General features: G+C 38.5%; 1 protein-coding gene across 2 annotated transcripts in view; it reads left to right on the forward strand.

Moving 5' to 3' along the window:
- The window catches only part of kif4 (kinesin family member 4), a 154,998-nt gene that overhangs the window by 79,877 nt on the left and 54,146 nt on the right, over positions 1–20,975 (forward strand). For both annotated transcript variants that reach the window (XM_079846990.1, XM_079846989.1), the window contains exons 14-16: positions 18,292–18,396; positions 20,543–20,728; positions 20,809–20,912. In XM_079846990.1, the coding sequence (XP_079703116.1) occupies positions 18,292–18,396; positions 20,543–20,728; positions 20,809–20,912 (395 nt within the window). The remainder of the gene's footprint in view (positions 1–18,291; positions 18,397–20,542; positions 20,729–20,808; positions 20,913–20,975) is intronic.

Genomic DNA, 20,975 nt, shown 5'->3' on the forward strand with positions numbered 1-20,975 from the left:
TGCTCGTGAACTGAGCTCGTCTCATAAATGAACCGAAACTCAGAAATGTATCTAGAAAGCTTGAAATGTCCACTTTTAAACAAAACAATTCAAAACGAAAAGAAACAGACAACTCTCTTGTGCATTTCTCTCTATAGGCACGTTCACAATATCTGCGAAGATGACGAGTCAGCATTGTCAACATCTTTGACTGACACATAAAACACTAGATTATTAGTAAACAATTAAAATGTCTCCTTGCTATACTTGACACATGATTACTTTTGCCAGTTCTTTGTGGCAAGCTTTATGCATCCGTTAACTATCGAATATCGTGACTCATATTTTGTACCAGACCATTTATGGTTGTTCATATTGTTCAACAAAGTTCTTGATAAAAAAAGAAAAGAAAAAAAGAAGCTACTGTGCCTAATATTATTGTTGTATAGCGCGCAAGGTTTATGCGCATGCTTTAAGTCTTCTCCGTTTTTAGTATACTGTGGCAGAATTACAGTGCCTGGTCTGGTATGTATAGCCTACTAGGCTACATCGTTTTAAAATCGGTTTCAGTGGTTTCGTGTGTACGCAGATATTTCTTGAGACGACGCCATGTTTTTATGTTTTTATGCACTTTTACTCTTTTAGTTTTGTTGCAATTTCACCAAAAGCTTATAATTAGGAAATACACACAACACGCTAAACTTATATTCTCTATTATGTTAAAAATGTTGTAAAAAATACGTATTATTCTTATATAATAAGAATAACAGTAATGTACATTTATATTATGGAAATATGGATATGGAAAGAGGAATTCTTCTCAACTACCACCAATAAAGTTTTAAAATTCTTCTTTAGAAAATATTATATTTTGATGATTCTGCAAGTTCAGCAGACAGTGAGGTTCGGGTTTGTTCCGATCAGAGCTCGTGAGTGGAGAGCGCATTTCTGAATATTCCGCTCCGCTATTCATTCCGGTCGCTCGCTCAACACAGATGTCATGTTGCCTGGTTCGAAAATATGTGGAATAAGGGCTGCTTTCGACTAAAAGGTTTTTTTTTCTTTTTTTTTTTTCTAGTCGACTAGTATACTAGGCTAGTTGTTCATTTAAGTAATTCATGGACAAATCGCCCCTTTATATTAATTTAATTAGCCTAGGCCTACTTATATGGATCATGAGTGTTTACGTAATATAGCCGCACTGCGCACGACCGCACGCATAAAGCTTGCCACAAAGAACCGGTAAAAGTAATGATTATGAATGCGTCTAAATGTGTCTAAATACACTGTAAATGTGAATGTTCATTACACGCTGAGTTTCGGTTCATTTATGAGATATCGCCGGGGCCTCCAATGTCGTGATTGTCTGCTATATTTACTTCTTAAATCCAGGCAAATGGTTCACGAAACACTGATTAAAATTAAGATATAATTAATACAAAACGAAATTCAATTTAAAGAAAGGCAGCTGTTCTGTTTGAGGTCTCTGTGAAAGTTTTAAAGCAGTCTTTTAGTGCCGCTTTTAGAGCGCTCACGTCCATAACCGTAAACTGCATGACACGTTGTTTTTTCCCCTCATAAATGCGAACACGAAAATTAAAATAAAATGAATATTATAATTTTTTTTTGTTGTGTCAGACAATGATTACAAAAAATTATCTCTCATATTGCTCCTCATAACCACTGAAAACGGTCAACGGAAGTTAAAAGTAGTGGGTACAAAATGACTCATGACGAAATCTGGTGGCGTACACTGTCTTTGTATCTCTTTAGAATATTGCTTTTAGAAAAGTTTTTTTTTACTTTTAGAAAAAAATGACATAATTATGAATCAAATTATTATGAACATATAATGAAACTGTGTCAAAAATCGACAACACGAATGATCAAAAGGCGATATAACGCACATCTCAGGTTAAATTAATTAAGCTCCTCATAACCACTGAAAACGGTCAATAGAACCCAAAGTCAAATTATTATGGACTGAAGTTAAAAGTGGTGGGTACAAAATGACTCATGACGAAATTTGGTGGGTGCATACCCACCGTCCCCACCGAAATCGACGCCTATAAGGGAAACATGATAATATAAAAAGTACTGTACAGTAATGCAGAAAAGCGCATTACAACCATGTTAAAACTATTTAAAACGTTAAGATGCAAAAATGAACTGAATGTAAAATTAGATAATGATAATGCGCAAATGATCTCGGTCTCTTCAAAGGTCTTCGCAAATTATTGTGTTATAAGACTCAGTTATCATAGCCTACATCACGTCTCTTCTACTGTAAGTACACAGAAAAAAAAATAAGACAAATGATGCGCGTTTGAGTCAGATTTTTATAAAGAATATGTGACTGTTTATGTAACTGGCAAAAGAAAACATTGTATTCGTCATACTTCGTCAACTCAGTATGGCCACATGAAACTCGACTGCCATCTACAGGTTTTATTATTTCCTGCGTCCAACATCTAATCCCCCTTCTGCACGATCCCGCAGAATTTCGGAAGTGCTCACAGCATTCTTCTCTCTGAGACGCGCATTTTTAAAGGCCACATCTGTATTTTGCAAGTTCTCCCACTTGGAAATCATGGAGGGGTCTGAAATTGTCATCGTAGGTGCATGTCCACTGTGAGAGACATAATCTAAAAAAAAAAAATCCAGAAATCACAATGTATGATTTTTTAACTATTTATTTGTATGATACAGCTGCAAATAAGTATTTGAACACCTGAGAAAATCAATGTAAATATTTGGTACAGTAGCCTTTGTTTGCAATTACAGAGGTCAAACGTTTCCTGTAGTTTTTCACCAGGTTTGCACACACTGCAGGAGGGATTTTGGCCCACTCCTCCACACAGATCTTCTCTAGATCAGTCAGGTTTCTGGGCTGTCGCTGAGAAACACGGAGTTTGAGCTCCCTCCAAAGATTCTCTATTGGGTTTAGGTCTGGAGACTGGCTAGGCCACGCCAGAACCTTGATATGCTTCTTACAGAGCCACTCCTTGGTTATCCTGGCTGTGTGCTTCGGGTCATTGTCATGTTGGAAGACCCAGCCTCGACCCATCTTCAATGCTCTAACTGAGGGAAGGAGGTTGTTCCCCAAAATCTCGCAATACATGGCCCCGGTCATCCTCTCCTCAATACAGTGCAGTCGCCCTGTCCCATGTGCAGAAAAACACCCCCAAAGCATGATGCTACCACCCCCATGCTTTACTGTAGGGATGGTGTTCTTGGGATGGTACTCATCATTCTTCTTCCTCCAAACACGTTTAGTGGAATTATGACCAAAAAGTTCTATTTTGGTCTCATCTGACCACATGACTTTCTCCCATGACTCCTCTGGATCATCCAAATGGTCATTGGCAAACTTAAGACGGGCCTTGACATGTGCTGTTTTAAGCAGGGGAACCTTCCGTGCCATGCATGATTTCAAACCATGACGTCTTAGTGTATTACCAACAGTAACCTTGGAAACGGTGGTCCCAGCTCTTTTCAGGTCATTGACCAGCTCCTCCCGTGTAGTTCTGGGCTGATTTCTCACCTTTCTTAGGATCATTGAGACCCCACGAGGTGAGATCTTGCATGGAGCCCCAGTCCGAGGGAGATTGACAGTCATGTTTAGCTTCTTCCATTTTCTAATGATTGCTCCAACAGTGGACCTTTTTTCACCAAGCTGCTTGGCAATTTCCCCGTAGCCCTTTCCAGCCTTGTGGAGGTGTACAATTTTGTCTCTAGTGTCTTTGGACAGCTCTTTGGTCTTGGCCATGTTAGTAGTTGGATTCTTACTGATTGTATGAGGTGGACAGGTGTCTTTATGCAGCTAACGACCTCAAACAGGTGCATCTAATTTAGGATAATAAATGGAGTGGAGGTGGACATTTTAAAGGCAGACTAACAGGTCTTTTACCCCTTTTCCACCAACAAGAACCGGGTGCTGGTTCAGAGCCAGAGCCAAAGCTGGTTCAGAGTTGGTTCGACTGACGAGCTTACTAAGAACCGGTTTGCCTTTCCACCGGCAAGAGAGCCACAACAGAGCCAGATCTTACGTCACTGTATACGTCTCATGTTGCCCAGCAACCGCTAGTGCGGTAGCGCCAAACACAAACACGCCAGGCTTGTTCGAGATGCATCGGCTTCTCGCAGATCGATCGCCGCATGACATCAAAGCACTGCGATAGCGATCTAAAAGCACAAGGAGTCGTATGCTCTCCAAACACTCCCGCAGCTCCGATCGGTCCTCGCCGCTCCGATGCATCTCGAACAAGCCATCAACAATAACGGACGTTGCAATACTATGGATGCTCATGGGTTTGCAAAAATACATCGGAATCCAACGCGTTCGTGCAGCTCGCCGTAACTTACATAGACGGATATTATAATCGAGCTGCTATTAGCTCGACTAGCTGCTATTTAAAAATGGCGGTCACAAGTTTCTATTCGTCTTGTTGGTCACGGTAACCCCGCCCCCAGCCCCTGACGCAAGCGGTTCTTTCTTGGCTCCGTTCTAGACCCTGCAATGATTTGGTGCTACTTAAGAACCAGTTTTACTGGTTCGGAGCTGGTGCTTTGGCGGTGGAAAAACAAAGAACCGATTTGAAACTAGGCTCTGGCTCCGAACCAGCACCAGCTCTGCCTTGGTGGAAAAGGGGTATTTGAGGGTCAGAATTCTAGCTGATAGACAGGTGTTCAAATACTTATTTGCAGCTGTATCATACAAATAAATAGTTAAAAAATCATATATTGTGATTTCTGGATTTTCTTTTTTTAGATTATGTCTCTCACAGTGGACATGCACCTACGATGACAATTTCAGACCCCTCCATGATTTCTAAGTGGGAGAACTTGCAAAATAGTAGGGTGTTCAAATACTTATTTTCCTCACTGTGTATATATATATATATATATATATATATATATATATATATATATATATATATATATATATATATATATATATATATATAGTACCAGTCAAAAGTTTGGAAACATTACTATTTTTTATGTTTTTGAAAGAAGTCTCTTATGCTCATCAAGCCTGCAGTTAAAAAAAAAACAAAAAAAAAACCCCAGTAATATTATGAAATATTATTACAATTTAAAATAATGGTTCTCTTTTTTAAATATATTTTAAAATGTAATTTATTTTTGTGATGCAAAGCTGAATTTTCATCAGCAAGTACTCCAGTCTTTGGTGTCTTATGATCCTTCAGAAATCATTCTAATATGATGATTTGATACTCAGTTATTATCAATGATGGAAACAGTTGTGCTGTTTAATATATTTTTTTTGGAATACTTTTTTCAGGATTCATTGAGTAAAACGTTAACAGCATTTATTCATAAAAACAGCATTTATTCAAAATAAAAACATTTCTAACAATATAAATCGTTACCATCACCTTTTATCAATTTAACGCATTCTTGTTGAATTAAAGTACTAATTTCTTAAAAAAAAAGTTATGGTTCCCAAACTTTTGAACGGTAGTGTATATTGTTACAAAAGATTTCTATTCTAAATAAATAGTTCTTTTTAGCTTTTTATTCATCAAATAATCCTGAAAAAAGTATCTCAGGTTATAAAAAAAATATTAAGCAGCACAACTGTTTCCAACATTGATCATAAATCATCATATTAGAATGATTTCTGAAGGATCATAAGACACCAAAGACTGGAGTACTTGCTGATGAAAATTCAGCTTTGCATCACAAAAATAATTACATTTTAAAGTATATTAAAAAAGAGAACCATTATTTTAAATTGTAATAATATTTCATAATATTACTTTTTTTTTTCTTTTTTTTTTTTTAACTGCAGGCTTGAGCATAAGAGACTTCTTTCAAAAACATTAAAAATAGTAATGTTTCCAAACTTTTGACTGGTACTATATATATATATATATATATATATATATATATATATATATATATATATATATATATATATATATATATATATATATATATATATATATATATATATTAGAGGTGGGCATAGATTAATTTTTTTAATCTAGATTAATCTAGATTAATTTTGAAATTAATCTAGATTAAAATGGCTCATTTGAATTCTGCCGAAGGCATTCAGAGTATGTGTGCTACCCAAATAATGACTATAAAAGTAAGTCTTTGAGAACGGGTTTCTCAAGCCAGGTGGCGCATTAGACCAGGGGCTCATCTCCTGTTTCCAAAATGCATCACAAACTGCTTGAGAAAGCTGTTCTACTCATAGACTGTAAAAGGTTACTACTGTACTGTTACCGTCCGTAGGCAACATTAGGTAGGCCTATGTTATTATCAACTACTATAGGCTATCAATTAGGGATGGGCGATATGGCCTAAAATCCATATTGTGATATACATTGCAGCCTCTTGCGATAACGATATTATAATAAAACCATTTCAGAACAGGTTACACAGACCCTGCTAAACAACTGCTAAATTTTTTTTTTTTTTTTTTTTGAAAGGGTGTATGTAGTTTTGAGAACATATATTGTGCAAAACTGTAAGTATACAACATAATTTTGCAGATAAATAAAATTTAAGTACACTAGCTGCAGAGACTTAAGTAGGTCTAATGTTTATTATAGCTTGGAGCTTATGAAACCCCAAATTTAAAATTAGAATATTGTCTAACTGATGTCTTTTCAGTTAAAAAGAAACACAACAACGATTCTTAAAATCGGGCGCTTTTAATAAAAAGAGATTATGTGCTACACCACTAAGATATATTGGGAATAATACGCGCGCGCTGGTATTCAGTGATATGTTTCGTTTTGAATTTGAGGTGGTAGAACGCATTAGTCGTGTGTTAACTTACCGAACTGTTACACCACACAGTCTACGTCGGACGGCTTAAATACAAACCAAGTCCAAATAATGGATGTTGCACGGATCTTTTACACCAGCTTTCACTTTCAGCCGTGTTTACTTAAGATGACGACGAATATGATGCGTTGCAGCCGGGTGTTCCTCGCGGCCGCGGGTAGATTGCGTCATCATAGCTTGTGTAGCTTGAGCCAGCAACCAAAGCTCCCAACCCAACTTGGAGAATAGATTAACGGCGATATTTTTTTTTATCGCGCGATAAGAGTCTCGCGTTAACGCAGTGCGTTAACGCCGATAACGGCCCACCACTAATATATATATATATATATATATATATGCGCGCCGCCACTGGAAAAACCAGCAATGCAAGTTTGAGAGGTGGCGCCCGGCCTGCTTTACGGCATGATGTCACATACATCAACACCATATGAAGCAGCCTCTATGGAAGACACTAACATGCATTTCAGACATGAATCATGTCAGAGACGATGAAGAAAGCGCGGTCGGAAGAGTGCAGAGACGGCTCTGCATGAGTGGCATTTACGACAGTAACGTTAAAGGGTCATGAAACCCTAAATCAAATTTTCTGAGATTTTAACAGAGGTATGTGTGTTGAACACCATTGAAGACAATATTAGCATATGTTAGATTTAATAGTAGGGGGGGAAATGGTTAAGTTTTAGTTTTTTTCTGCTATTTTCATCTTCCGGGTTTAAAATCTTTATCGTGTCCACGTCTTACACGTGTCCGTGTAGTTCCACGGCAGAGCACTATAGTACTTTGATGACTCATCGGTGTCTCATAATTATTCATGACTGAGTTTTCTTATCCAATGAGAAGACACTTTCTCTTAATTATTCATGACACCATGTGTGTGATATCGCGTAGTAGATGAGAGCGGCAATGAGGGGACGCGCGTTTGTTTTCGTGGTGCAAAAGCTCCAGTGCATCTTTCCCCGCGATGCTGCCCGGGCTAGACTCCGGCTGTGGGCGGTTGGTTACTCATCTACCACGGACACATCTAAACTATGTGTGCGTAGCAACCATTCAACTGGAGAATGGTGGACTTCAGCCTTGTACAGCAATGCAGTTTGCGTCTTGCGAGTGATGCGTTCCCAAGGACTTTTCTATCACTTCAGAGGTGTGTGTGTGTCTAAAATGTAACCCTGACCGTTTTACTTGCCTTTTGTTAAATAATCACTTGTTATTACTCGTTATCGTTACTCGTTATCGTTCAATTGTATGGAACGTATGCTTAATTTGTGTAAATTTCTTATTTGGGTTTAGGGGGCGCGTAGATCTAGGCTATGTACGGAACGTTTTTTTTTTTAAGCGGAAAATTTATTATTTTAAAATATATGCATTTATAGTGTATAAACAAATATATATTTTATAATGATATAATTATACATATGCATGTACATTTATGTTTTAAATACAATTGTGATTACTGTAGTAGGCTATATATGTAGCAGGGCATTCAGTTACTTTTGAAAGGACAAAAATAAGGTGTCAGTGTATTTCATTAGACTTTAACTTTGCCAGCTATAAAAAAATCTAGCATTTCCTCACGTTTTACCACTTATTTTTAGTGACAGTCGATATGCATGGGCCACTGGCGCTGACAGTTTCCCCCCTCCCCTCTCCCCTGCCGTGCCACACCCACTCTCCTCCCTTCTTCTCACAGCCATCCACGCCCATTTAAGTTGCATTTTTCAAAAAGATTGTGAGCTAGACTTGAGCTGAAAGAGGGGGGTTTCATGACCCTTTAAATACAAGTACTCCACAGCGAGACTAGGGGTCGCTGTTTGAGAAAAACGGAAACTGCATAGTGTGCCTTTAAACATGACGGTACAGGCAAGTCGATGAGATGAATCAATGTAACTCCACAACAACTACATAAATGTATTTACTAACCATTCAGAAACATCCAGGTGCAGTCTCAAAGTTGCAACCTCATCCTGAGTCTCTCCTTAAGTCTGCACTCCGCTACTGGTTATTTCTGAGATTTTGGATGAGTGAGATTAGCGTATTTTGTTATTGTATCCGAAGCTTGTGTAAAAGATAGGCCGACTTCTGAATGGGGGCGGGGAGCAGCAGCTCATTTGCATTTAAAGGGACAAAGCTCACACCCAAAAAGGGGCAAATATGACAAGATATAATAAATGATCTGGGGGGTATTTTGAGGTGTAATTTCACTGACACATTCTGGGTACACCGTCTTGTGATGCATATGTCACCTTTAAGGCCGGGACACACCAAGAGCTTGGACAAAAAGACTTTGCATACTCTGACCCGAAAGGGTCTGATTTTCCTGATGGTTTTAAAGAGCAAACCTGCATGACCGGTCGATTGTTGAAATATGAGTTGAAATACTCCCCCTGGCTGGCCTTAGTGTTGTGGACACTAGTGTTGTCAAAAATATCGATATTTCGATAAATATCGATACTGAAATATCTGGACGATACCAATACTAATTTCCCGAAGTATCGATACTAGCCGAGCTGTCACTTTCACTTCTCTCCAAAGGCGCGTTGACAAACAGCACACGCGCACTTGTCTCATTCGCTCTGGTTAAATAGCAAAAGTGAAGTGAATGGGGCCGCCTTTTTTTTTTTTTTTTTTTTTTTGCAGTGAGAGGCTCCTATTTTCAATTGGTTTCCAGCGAGCGTTCTGCGCGCTGTTTATGCGCCTCGCGGGCCTTCCGTTTTAGTGATGAAAGCTAGTTGCTTGAACGCCCGGAGAGTGCGATGATGGAGGATAAACTTGTGGTGCTCTCGCGGGTTAGCAGGAGCTTAAAGACTTCACGAACCGTAACTACCACAATGTTAACAGAATGTAAATAAAGTTAATAAAAGGCTAAATTGACGTTTACTTGACTGACAGGACAGCTGTTTCAGTGGTTGCCTAGCAACATAAAAGCCGCAGCGCACTGCTCGTTCTGTGTGATGGTTCGTTCTGTTCTCGAACCTGAAAAACGCGTCAGGTGTGATCGGGGGCTAATATAGCAAAGCACCTGAAAGACCAACACCCGGATCTATATAAATTTCGAGAGGTTGGTAACTCTTCTCATTTTAAGATTTCTGAAATATTAACCAAGATGGCCTAGAATTGTTGTTGATATGAGTACGTGTGTGTTGTCTCGTTTTTTCACCGTAATTCTTAAAGTTAATATAATGTGACTGAGGAATCTTAGTCAAATAAATATTTTAACTGTGGTCAAATGTGCTTATTTAACTTTATTCAAAAAATTATTATTTAATTCTGCAATTTGCCTTCATTAGCGATTATCATTCATTTGATTACACAGATACTACTTAAACTAAACTGAGCTAGACAATGACATTTCTGAATTCAATAATGAAATGCCTTTAACTGAAAATTGAATGTTTAATCTTTTTATTATACATTACTGACACTCTATCCTCCAATTTGATACTGTTAAGTAGTGATCGACCGATATTGATTTTTTTATAACCGATACGATACCGATTATTTGCATGTTTATGTGCCGATTACCGATATGCAGAACAGATATTTATTTACTGTTATACTTCTGTTTTTGACACAATTATTACAACACAAATGAACTGAACAAACAATTTTATTTATAACAATCACTCCCTCCTTGCATACATAAAAAAACTTTATATTTATACACAAATAAATAGAGGGGTCTGAGTCCAAAAAATAAAGTGCACTGTTACTAAGTGTCTTTGTTTAAAAATAAAAGCTTTGAGGTAAAAAATAAAGCACAAAAATTATTCTAACATATATTCAAAGATAGTTGAGTGATGTATCTTTAAGTGGTTCCACATGTTGGAGGTATTTTTTGTATTGTATTTTGTATTGAAATGTAATTTATTTTAAACAGTTTTAGAAGATTTATGTGCCGTTTAATAGGTTTAAAGAGTGAGGAATAATTCACTGGGTAATATTAATTCACTGAATAATATTAGCTGGAATATAACATTGTCAGGAAAGTAACAAACAAAACAGCATATTTGCATGTTCCACTAGTATGTTATTAATTATTAATAATGTTTTTGTTGGTCTAGATCATGAAATCCTTTCTGACGTGCTGTTTATCTATGCATTTACACAGAACTATAACTTGGGCTACTCAACCGCGATCGCGTGTGGAGATAATAAATAATCATTTCCACAGAGCGGTATTTATTTAGATTTGTATTAGCGAAATAATGGTTATGTAGTAAATGATAATATAATTTAGGGTGTTTAAACAAGATAATCTTGTCAAAAGTTTCATTCAGTGGCCGTGCTTGAGCATTCCTGATCATCAACCCAGTGAGTGCTCAGCAATATGAACGAACTTTTTTCTCGAGACTAATGGTGAGCAAATACAACAGATAGAGAATTCAGCGCTTTTATTTTCAATATGCACTCATTCATGTCTGTTTTATTTAATTCATGTAAAGTTACTTCTTTATTGGTGCAGGACATGACGGATTTCGCTATACATAACTCCATGAGTTCGTCTCAATTTTTTAGAACCAAGCTGCATAAATAAACTATATCAGGCATTCATGTCTCAAATTGGGTTGGGTATTGGTTGGGTTTTATCCGATACCAGTACCTACTCGGTATTTTTCAAACGGTTCCGGTGCTTAAACGGTTCTTGAAACGGTACTTAAGAAAACTAAACTGCACACACTTTATCAAAAAAAATAATACCTCTGTGTGTGTGTGTGTGTGTGATTTTCTGAAAAAGATTTTCTGATTAAATGAAAAATTGTGCCCTTTAAAAGGCTACTGATGTAGCACAAAACACTTGAGTTAAGATCAAAATTTTGTCTTCTCATATTATGACTGTTACAGAACAGAGAAATATCTGACACTGAGCAGAAATATTTAACACACACAGTATAGCCTCATATAAATATACTTGATATTGATATACTTCATACTTGATATGCAAGATTTGCAGTTGGCATTAAAATGCTAGACTTACCCGAAGAGGAACACTGGCAGCTGAACTTGAACTTTAGTCAAGCGTGTCAGAGGTGTTGGGTTCTAATCCGCATTTGTAGTTTTTTTTTTTTTTTTTTTTTTTTTTACCGATTATGCTCATCAGTGGTTGTATATCAAGCAGGGACACTTTGTGTCCATTATATTTTGAGATTTCACCAGAACGAATAGATATGAGGCGCCATCTAGGGCTTAAATCAAACTTCATTCACGCACATATGAAACCCTTGCATACACGTATACTAGGTAGTCACACATACATGTATACTGCTGAATGCTCAAACTAATACATATGAAATGCACAACTTCTAAAGTCGCTCACGCACACACACGCAAACTCTACACACACTAGACGCGCGGAACTCTCCGCGCACATACTCATCTGAGACGCGAGCACACACACACTCACACAAACTCTCCGCGCACATACTCATCTGAGACGCGAGCACACACACACACTCACACAAACTCTCCGCGCACATAATCATATAGACGGCGCCTCATAAATAGATCGATCTCCGCAACGTATTGAAGTGCGCGTCCGAGTGAAGAAAAGTGCGGTGTGCGCGAGCCACGAGAAAACACTGTATCCGCGCCACTGATCGCAGCGGCAACGAGCACTTTGATCACTTGATTTAAAAAAACACATTTCAGCGCTAGATCGTCTCTTATTTAACAAACGAACTAAATGAATGCTTTGCTGGTTAACTGGAGATGTTTTATTATTGGATCATTCGTGCCGCGAGATGTTTTATAGGGGGCGGTAAAAAACGTCAGGCACCGAAAGTTTCGTTCTTATTCGGTCTGGTTACTACCGTTTACGTCGGAACCGGTTCCCTATTGGAACCGGGTTTCGGTACCCAACCCTAGTCTCAAATCTCATTTCTGCATGTCTGTTATGTTAAATAAAGTTGAATAATTAAAGCAAAGCAAGCAGAACATATGTTTTACCTTTGCACAGAGTTGTTGTTGACTAATCTCCTCAGACGCGGGCTGCAATGGCGGAATTCTCAAAACGGCCACAAGATGGCGCCGTTTATCGGCGAATCCGATATTACAAAACCGATACCCGATTATGGGAAAATGCTTAAATATCGGGAAAAATACCGGTAAACCGATACATCGGTCGATCACTACTGTTAAGTGCTTTGACACAATCTGTATTGTTAAAAGCACTAGGCTATATAAATAAAGCTGACTTGACTTCATGTCGATCCAGTGAGCATTGTTCTCGCGTTATGCATGCACGTTTGTGTTTAAATCTGTTCATCAAATAACGTTAATGTATTAACCAGCATTTATGCTTTTGAACAAGTGCACTACCTCAGGACATTTTTGTTCATGTAAAATATACCTCATTGTCATGGTCTAGATTTGTTATATTTAGCTTAAAAAAAAAAAAAAAAACTCCTTAATATTGTGGCACTTTTTTTCTCCGTGGTATCGAAAATGGTATCGAATATCGATATTTTTCAAGGTATCTTATCGAAGTTAGAAATTCTAGTATCGTGACAACACTAGTGGACACCAAGTTGTACAGTGATGTTGTGGTCAACTGACGGATCTGCAGGAATTACAAGAAGCTCCATCTTGGCAAGGTTAAGCTGTAGTTTACGCTCATTCATCCGGGCAGAAATGGCTGAAAGTTAGGCAGAGATACAAGTTCAAACAGAATCATTAGGTTGAAATGACACAAGAGCTGGGTGTCATCTGCATAGCAGTGGTAGGAGAAACCATGTGCCTTTATGATCATTCCCAGTGAAGTTATCTAAATGGAGAAAAGAGCGAGCACTGCACCTTAAGGCACTCCAGTGATCGGTTGATGTAACTCAGAATCCCTTTCTTTTCCATTAAACCTTGAAAGATCTGCCTGTAAGGTAAGACTGAAGCTGGTGGAAAATATTAGCAAGGCATAATGTTAAGGTACTAGAACATAGTCTGTTTCTTCATTGACGTCCAAAGAGGAGAACTGGTTAATGACGTGGAGGTTACAGTGAAAGGTGACCAGTGGAGGAGTCTGTGGTGAGCATGAAGGCGGAGTGAAAGATAACTGGAAAAAGTGCTCTGAAGGATGTAGTTGAGTAACAAGATGTTATCAGTGGTACTGTGACATGTAAGGATGAGGTTTAGCTCTGTCTGCTGTGTCTCACAGGAGTGCTGACTAAAGCACCTTAAAGCAGCACTAGGTAACTTTTCAACCTTCATAATATATTTCCAAGACTCTTGTGATGGTACATCGACTTACAATAGGTTGAATGACATGTCTGCCATAGCCTGGCGGGGTCTGTATAGTTTTTAATCGTACTTTTAAACTTCGGGGTTCAGGAAGTAACGCCCGCGCTCAAAAAGAACTACAAAATTCGACTGCTTTACGGCATAGGCTACCTCACTTCCCCCAACACGTCCTCACATGCTGTTGGACTTGTAAGTATATTGCTTATATTGTATATCACTCGGACAAGCTTTCACTCGTTGGTGTGAGCTAAAAAGCACCTGGCGTTCTTGTTGATGGATTAGTAACTTAGACATCTTCGGAGGCTAGCTCGATGTTCGATGTCCGACGATTTGAAACGCGTTGTGTTTATTACCAAAGTCCTTTTATACAAATTGTCTCTGTTATTACCCAATCGAACTCGTGTAACTGTCTGTCACACGTTTTACCGTCCACAGCATTACTTGATAGACAAAAATAGGACACGAATGAGCATCAAACAGAAACAATCCGCTTACGTAATGTTCGAGGTGCACATACAATACAGACTGCCGAAAGTTAAACAGGGCGCGCGTAGCTCTTAAAGGGGACACACCTTATTTCCACTCGTTACAGCTTCCATCCGACTGAACAGGGACCGCCCGGTATACAGGGGGTAGGGTATCAGAATCAGGCCGTGAGTGAAGAGACTGCTCTGCGTGAGTGGTATTTACGACAGTAACGTTAAATACAAGTAGTCCACAGCGACTCTAGGGGTCGTTGTTTGACCAAAACGGAATTCCTACCTAGTGTGGCTTTAACCCCCTGAGGTCGGCAATCACGCCGGCGTGATCTGCTCGTTTTTTTCCTTATCAGTGCAAAAGAGTCAAAATACTATTTTGATTTTGACTACTTGTGTTATACATCAATCGATCCTGTTAAGTGTGTATTTTTTTTGTGTTTACTCACAATAAAAGCAAAGTGTTGTATTTTTTGCCAAATAAAGAAAAATAAACATGAAGCGAGTTCTGCCTTCTCTCTGTCAGTGAAGTCAATTCTGAAACGCGTCCGAAAATGAACTGTAACTCAACGAATACTCAGTCAAACAGGCACACAGGCATGAAGCTTGAATTCTCTTCTTTTAAATAAAGTATTTTTTATAAAAAACAAATATTCTCAGTTTATGTAATTTGTATGAAAAGAGAGAGATGTCAGTCGTTCTCATCTCAGCTCATGTTTTAATGTGACCCCGCCACGGAGAGCGCGTGCTATTCAAACGCAAATGTGAGGTGATCCATCCAGACCTTTGAGCCCACTTCAGCTGGATAACACACACCGCGTGTTCACTTTCAGACTCATGTACTTTAAGACGCTGTGAGGAATAATACTATCTTGATAATAATTCTGGAAAATTTACCTCAGAAGTGCTGGAAGTTTAATTTCGAGGAGTAACAGATCCAGCTGAGGAAGAGGTCAGTTCTATATTTGCTTTGTTCTAATCGCAAGTGTCTGTACACGCAAAAAGACGGTTTAAATATGAATCGCGTTTCTGTGTGTGAATGAATGAACAGCTTTTAGCAAACTCTATTGCTATACTGAGATGAGTAAAAATCAACTACAAAAATTGGATAGATTATAAAGATTTTACTGTAAAATACTGCCACATCAAATAAGCTTATGTTCCCAATTTCTGCTCATGTGTTAAATATGTATATATGTTTTGTCAAAAATAATCAACTAAGATTGTATAACTTTTTTAATAAAATAGCAAAAATATATACAAGGATAGATGTAAACAAAATCTTAAAAGGTTAATATAAACCTTCTCTTTAAATAATTTTTATTGTGTTTTTAGTAGTGACACATTTGGGTAGAGAATATATTCCAAAACTTTCTGAAAATACAGTATGATAATTAACTGCACAATAACTAGAAATGTTTATCTTGGATATTATACAATTTGCAAGCACAACTTGTGAAAAAACCAACAACTGTGTTTCCAACTGTGAACCAATTTTTATATATATATACATATACATATACAGTGAGGAAAATAAGTATTTGAACACCCTGCTATTTTGCAAGTTCTCCCACTTAGAAATCATGGAGGGGTCTGAAATTGTCATCGTAGGTGCATGTCCACTGTGAGAGACATAATCTAAAAGAAAAAAATCCAGAAATCACAATCTATGATTTTTTAACTATTTATTTGTATGATACAGCTGCAAATAAGTATTTGAACACCTGAGAAAATCAATGTTAATATTTGGTACAGTAGCCTTTGTTTGCAATTACAGAGGTCAAACGTTTCCTGTAGTTTTTCACCAGGTTTGCACACACTGCAGGAGGGATTTTGGCCCACTCCTCCACACAGATCTTCTCTAGATCAGTCAGGTTTCTGGGCTGTCGCTGTGAAACACGGAGTTTGAGCTCCCTCCAAAGATTCTCTATTGGGGTTAGGTCTGGAGACTGGCTAGGCCACGCCAGAACCTTGATATGCTTCTTACAGAGCCACTCCTTGGTTATCCTGGCTGTGTGATTCGGGTCATTGTCATGTTGGAAGACCCAGCCTCGACCCATCTTCAATGCTCTAACTGAGGGAAGGAGGTTGTTCCCCAAAATCTCGCAATATATGGCCCCGGTCATCCTCTCCTTAATACAGTGCAGTCGCCCTGTCCCATGTGCAGAAAAACACCCCCAAAGCATGATGATACCACCCCCATGCTTCACAGTAGGGATGGTGTTCTTGGGATGGTACTCATCATTCTTCTTCCTCCAAACACGTTTAGTGGAATTATGACCAAAAAGTTCTATTTTGGTCTCATCTGACCACATGACTTTCTCCCATGACTCCTCTGGATCATCCAAATGGTCATTGGCAAACTTAAGATGGGCCTTGACATGTGCTGGTTTAAGCAGGGGAACCTTCCGTGCCATGCATGATTTCAAACCATGACGTCTTAGTGTATTACCAACAGTAACCTTGGAAACGGTGGTCCCAGCTCTTTTCAGGTCATTGACCATTGACCTTTCTTAGGATCGAGACCCCACGAGGTGAGATCTTGCATGGAGCCCCAGTCCGAGGGAGATTGACAGTCATGTTTAGCTTCTTCCATTTTCTAGTGATTGCTCCAACAGTGGACCTTTTTTCACCAAGCTGCTTGGCAATTTCCCCGTAGCCCTTTCCAGCCTTGTGGAGGTGTACAATTTTGTCTCTAGTGTCTTTGGACAGCTCTTTGGTCTTGGCCATGTTAGTAGTTGGATTCTTACTGATTGTATGGGGTGGACAGGTGTCTTTATGCAGCTAACAACCTCAAACAGGTGCATCTAATTTAGGATAATAAATGGAGTGGAGGTGGACATTTTAAAGGCAGACTAACAGGTCTTTGAGGGTCAGAATTCTAGCTGATAGACAGGTGTTCAAATATTTATTTGCAGCTGTATCATACAAATAAATAGTTAAAAAATCATATATTGTGATTTCTGGATTTTTTTTTTTTAGATTATGTCTCTCACAGTGGACATGCACCTACGATGACAATTTCAGACCCCTCCATGATTTCCAAGTGGGAGAACTTGCAAAATAGCAGGGTGTTCAAATCATTCTTTCCTGTGGCTCAGTGACACACCTGAATGAAAGGCTCATTATGTATGCGGGCCCCATTGTCTCCTCTGGTGTGAACTACTCTATATTCATGATGGTGTAGGATTGTTGACGCCCCTGCGCATATTGCCTTTCCAAACAAAAAGTGTTTTACAAAATATAAATCAATGTATTGTTTTATGTGAATGATTAGGCAGGATGATTTTCCCATCATTTTGAAGAAAAAACTCTAGGCGACAAAATGCATTAGTCAAAAGTTTTTTTGACACATATTTTGTGTTTTGTGGCCTTATTTCAGAAACTTTCATTTTTAGTTTTTTCAATAACCATGCATAAACATTATTCTCTCAAAAATACAAACATGTACATACATTTTGCTCACATATTATGGTAGCCCTGTTTGTGCTAAATAGTGTAATTATACCTTTGCCATTAATATGTTTATAAGCAACTGAAAAATGCACAAATGTCAGGGCATGTCAGAACATCTCAAGGACCCCAAAAACACCTTAGACCCCAGAGGGTTAAGTTAAAATAGTTAAATACAGTATTTAAACTTTTCGACGACACCATAAACAGACTCCAAAGATTTTAAACTTTGATCACTGAATGTGTTCTGATTGGTTGGTAGGATATTTTCATTATCATTAGTTTACAGTGATTTGAAATTACAATAAAACCAAATGACCTGGTTCAACAGAGCGAGAGTATGGGGATTGCTGCCACCATTGATGCCATGACTTCAGCCAGTGCTTCATCTGTGGAGTGTTCCAGTCCTGGCGGTTCTGATAATGGCCCACCAGCGGTATGTATTAAGTCTGTGGTTCTCAACTGTGGGACCCACCACTCTGCACATTTTGGCTAAGTTCAGACTGCAGGCAAATTAGATTTATTTAGTTTTTTTCTCAAATCAGATCTTTTCAGGAAGCCTGTCCACCACATTATTAATTGTAAGTGATCAAATAAAATGATTCAGAATGCTGCAGCTCGTCTTGTCTTCAACGAGACAAAAAGGGCCCATGTCACTCTTCTGTTCATCTCTCTGCACTGGCTACCACTCGCTGCTCGCATCAAGTTCAAGGCATTGACGCTTGCTTACAGATCTATCACAGGCTCAGCACCCTCCTACTTTCACTCGCTCCTACGATTCTACATCCCTACCAGAAGTCTATGATCGGTCAATGAGCGACGGCTTGTGGTTCCATCACAGAGAGCAACAATGCCAGAACTTTGTATTTTGAGCACTTCTTGCGTTGTTTTTGCCTCTTCACGATGACTTGCTTAACTTAGTCCTAAATTGTAAGTCGCTTTGGACAAAAGCATCTGCTAAATGACTAAATGTAAAATTTGTGTCCAGACAAAACCAACCTATCTGCATGAGTTTCTTTGGTTACTACGTATACCCACATATGTGACAAGGCTTTCAAAATTGATGCGGAAAAAAATGGAGGTGCATCATCTCACTCTCCAAATAAGCACCTTATTTCTATCACCAGAGTATGAGAGGAATAATCAATGATATAACACCATACTTGTGTGCAATGTTAAATTTGGAATATCACCTCCCGTGTTCTCTGACATCCACTATCCGTCCACATTCATTGTTTGGCAATGCACAGTGTTAAACGTCCAGCTAAATAAATTGCTTAGTATTTCTTGAAAGAAAGGAAGTCATATGGCTATTTTGGTGTAGTTTACCATATGCAACTTCATTTTGTCATATGCCCAACTGAAATGTCATCTAGGGGTGGGACAAAATATTGATAGGGCGATTATATTGTTGTCCTTCTCAGTGCGATACGAAAATCGATGCACTGGTGCCAAATATTGATATTTTAATTAATAAAATAAGGTGCTTTAAATAGATTTCCCTGCTCCAAGCGTCACTTCTTCATGGCTCTTCGAGGTGGCACTCAACGCATGAATGAGGGAAGCGTGAACATAAGTTAACTAGCCTATGAAAAGAGTTTTTTAATAAGATGGTGGACAGCAGTATGAGTAAAATAATAGATGCCCCAGCAATGTTAAGTCCAAAGTCTGGACGCACTTCGGCTTTTATACCATTGATGGGACGCACATGTTGTAAATAGACATCTTTGATGCTCTTCATAGAGCGCTTACACAGATACACATGGGAGCATTTGAAAGCAGGCGTCTATCAGTGGATTCGTCTATCAGTGGTCCCAAATATATCCGATGATAGATGATTCACTGATGGACGCCTGCTTTCAAACGCTCACGTGTCTCTGTGTAAGCGCTCTGTGAAGAGCGTCGAAGATGCACTGATCATTGTTGCCAGCACGTGAACACCATGACCAATTCAGATGCGTTTAAGAATCTGCTCAACAGCGCTCAAAATGCTAGGGGGAAATGCTGGTATAGTCACATTTTAAAAATGTATATATAAATACCCAAATTTGACAACACTATTCCCAGGTTTATTTCAAGGAAGCTGGTAAACACTGAGATGTTCCCAGGTTTAAATAAGAGGTTGGTAAATGCGTACCAGGATATGTACCTGGATAGATATGTAACAGGGTTTATATAAAGCAAGTTGATAAGCAGTTAAGTGTCAGCTTACACACAAAGAAAAGTGTAAGTATAATGTTTAATTTACTTAAATGTTAAATTTAATTTACAGACAGAAGAACTTTTTGTGATGTTTTCTAACAGTTTGGACTTGAATAAAGCGAGAACCTGCACTTAACATTTTCACAGGCATTTTGTTTTCATAGTTAGACAGATATCGTCATGTATCATTATGGGATTGTCTAGCAATATATTGATTATCGCAGAATTGCTGTATTGTGATATTATCAGTATCGTGAGGTACCCTGTGATTTCCCAACCCTAATGTAGTCTGGACATTTTTTGATTTTAAATCCTAATCATTTTTTAATTTTTTAAATTTTTATTACCCTATTTTGCTTTTTGCTCAAATTTCAATTTAGGACATCAGTGCTGATCCCCAAGCCAAAGGCTCTCCTGAAGCCTACACAGCCCAGCATGCACTGCGGCAGGCACAGATGTCAAAAGAACTGATTGAGCTCAATAAAGTTTTGGCACTGAAAGAGGCTTTTGTCAAGAAGATGTGTCAGAATGATAGTCATTTGGAGCCCATGCAAACAGAATATCAGGTAAGCCTGGAAACTAAATCATAAAAATGATATTGCTGAACACCATGAAAATCATGTTACTGTTTGTTTCACCTCTCCAGGAGAATGTTCAAAGTCTGCAGGCTGCTGTTGGCTCTCTGCAGAAAGAGAAGGAAGATCTCATCCATGCTCTGCAGTCTGCTAAGAAGGACACCAATCAGGCCAAGTAACTCAATATCTGTGCCAGTTTCTCGTCAAACTTAAATTGCCAGGTCTAATGCTGCAACAC

The sequence above is a fragment of the Squalius cephalus genome (genome assembly GCF_949319135.1).
Source record: "Squalius cephalus genome assembly, chromosome: 17".
In the NCBI taxonomy this organism is placed as follows: domain Eukaryota; kingdom Metazoa; phylum Chordata; class Actinopteri; order Cypriniformes; family Leuciscidae; genus Squalius; species Squalius cephalus.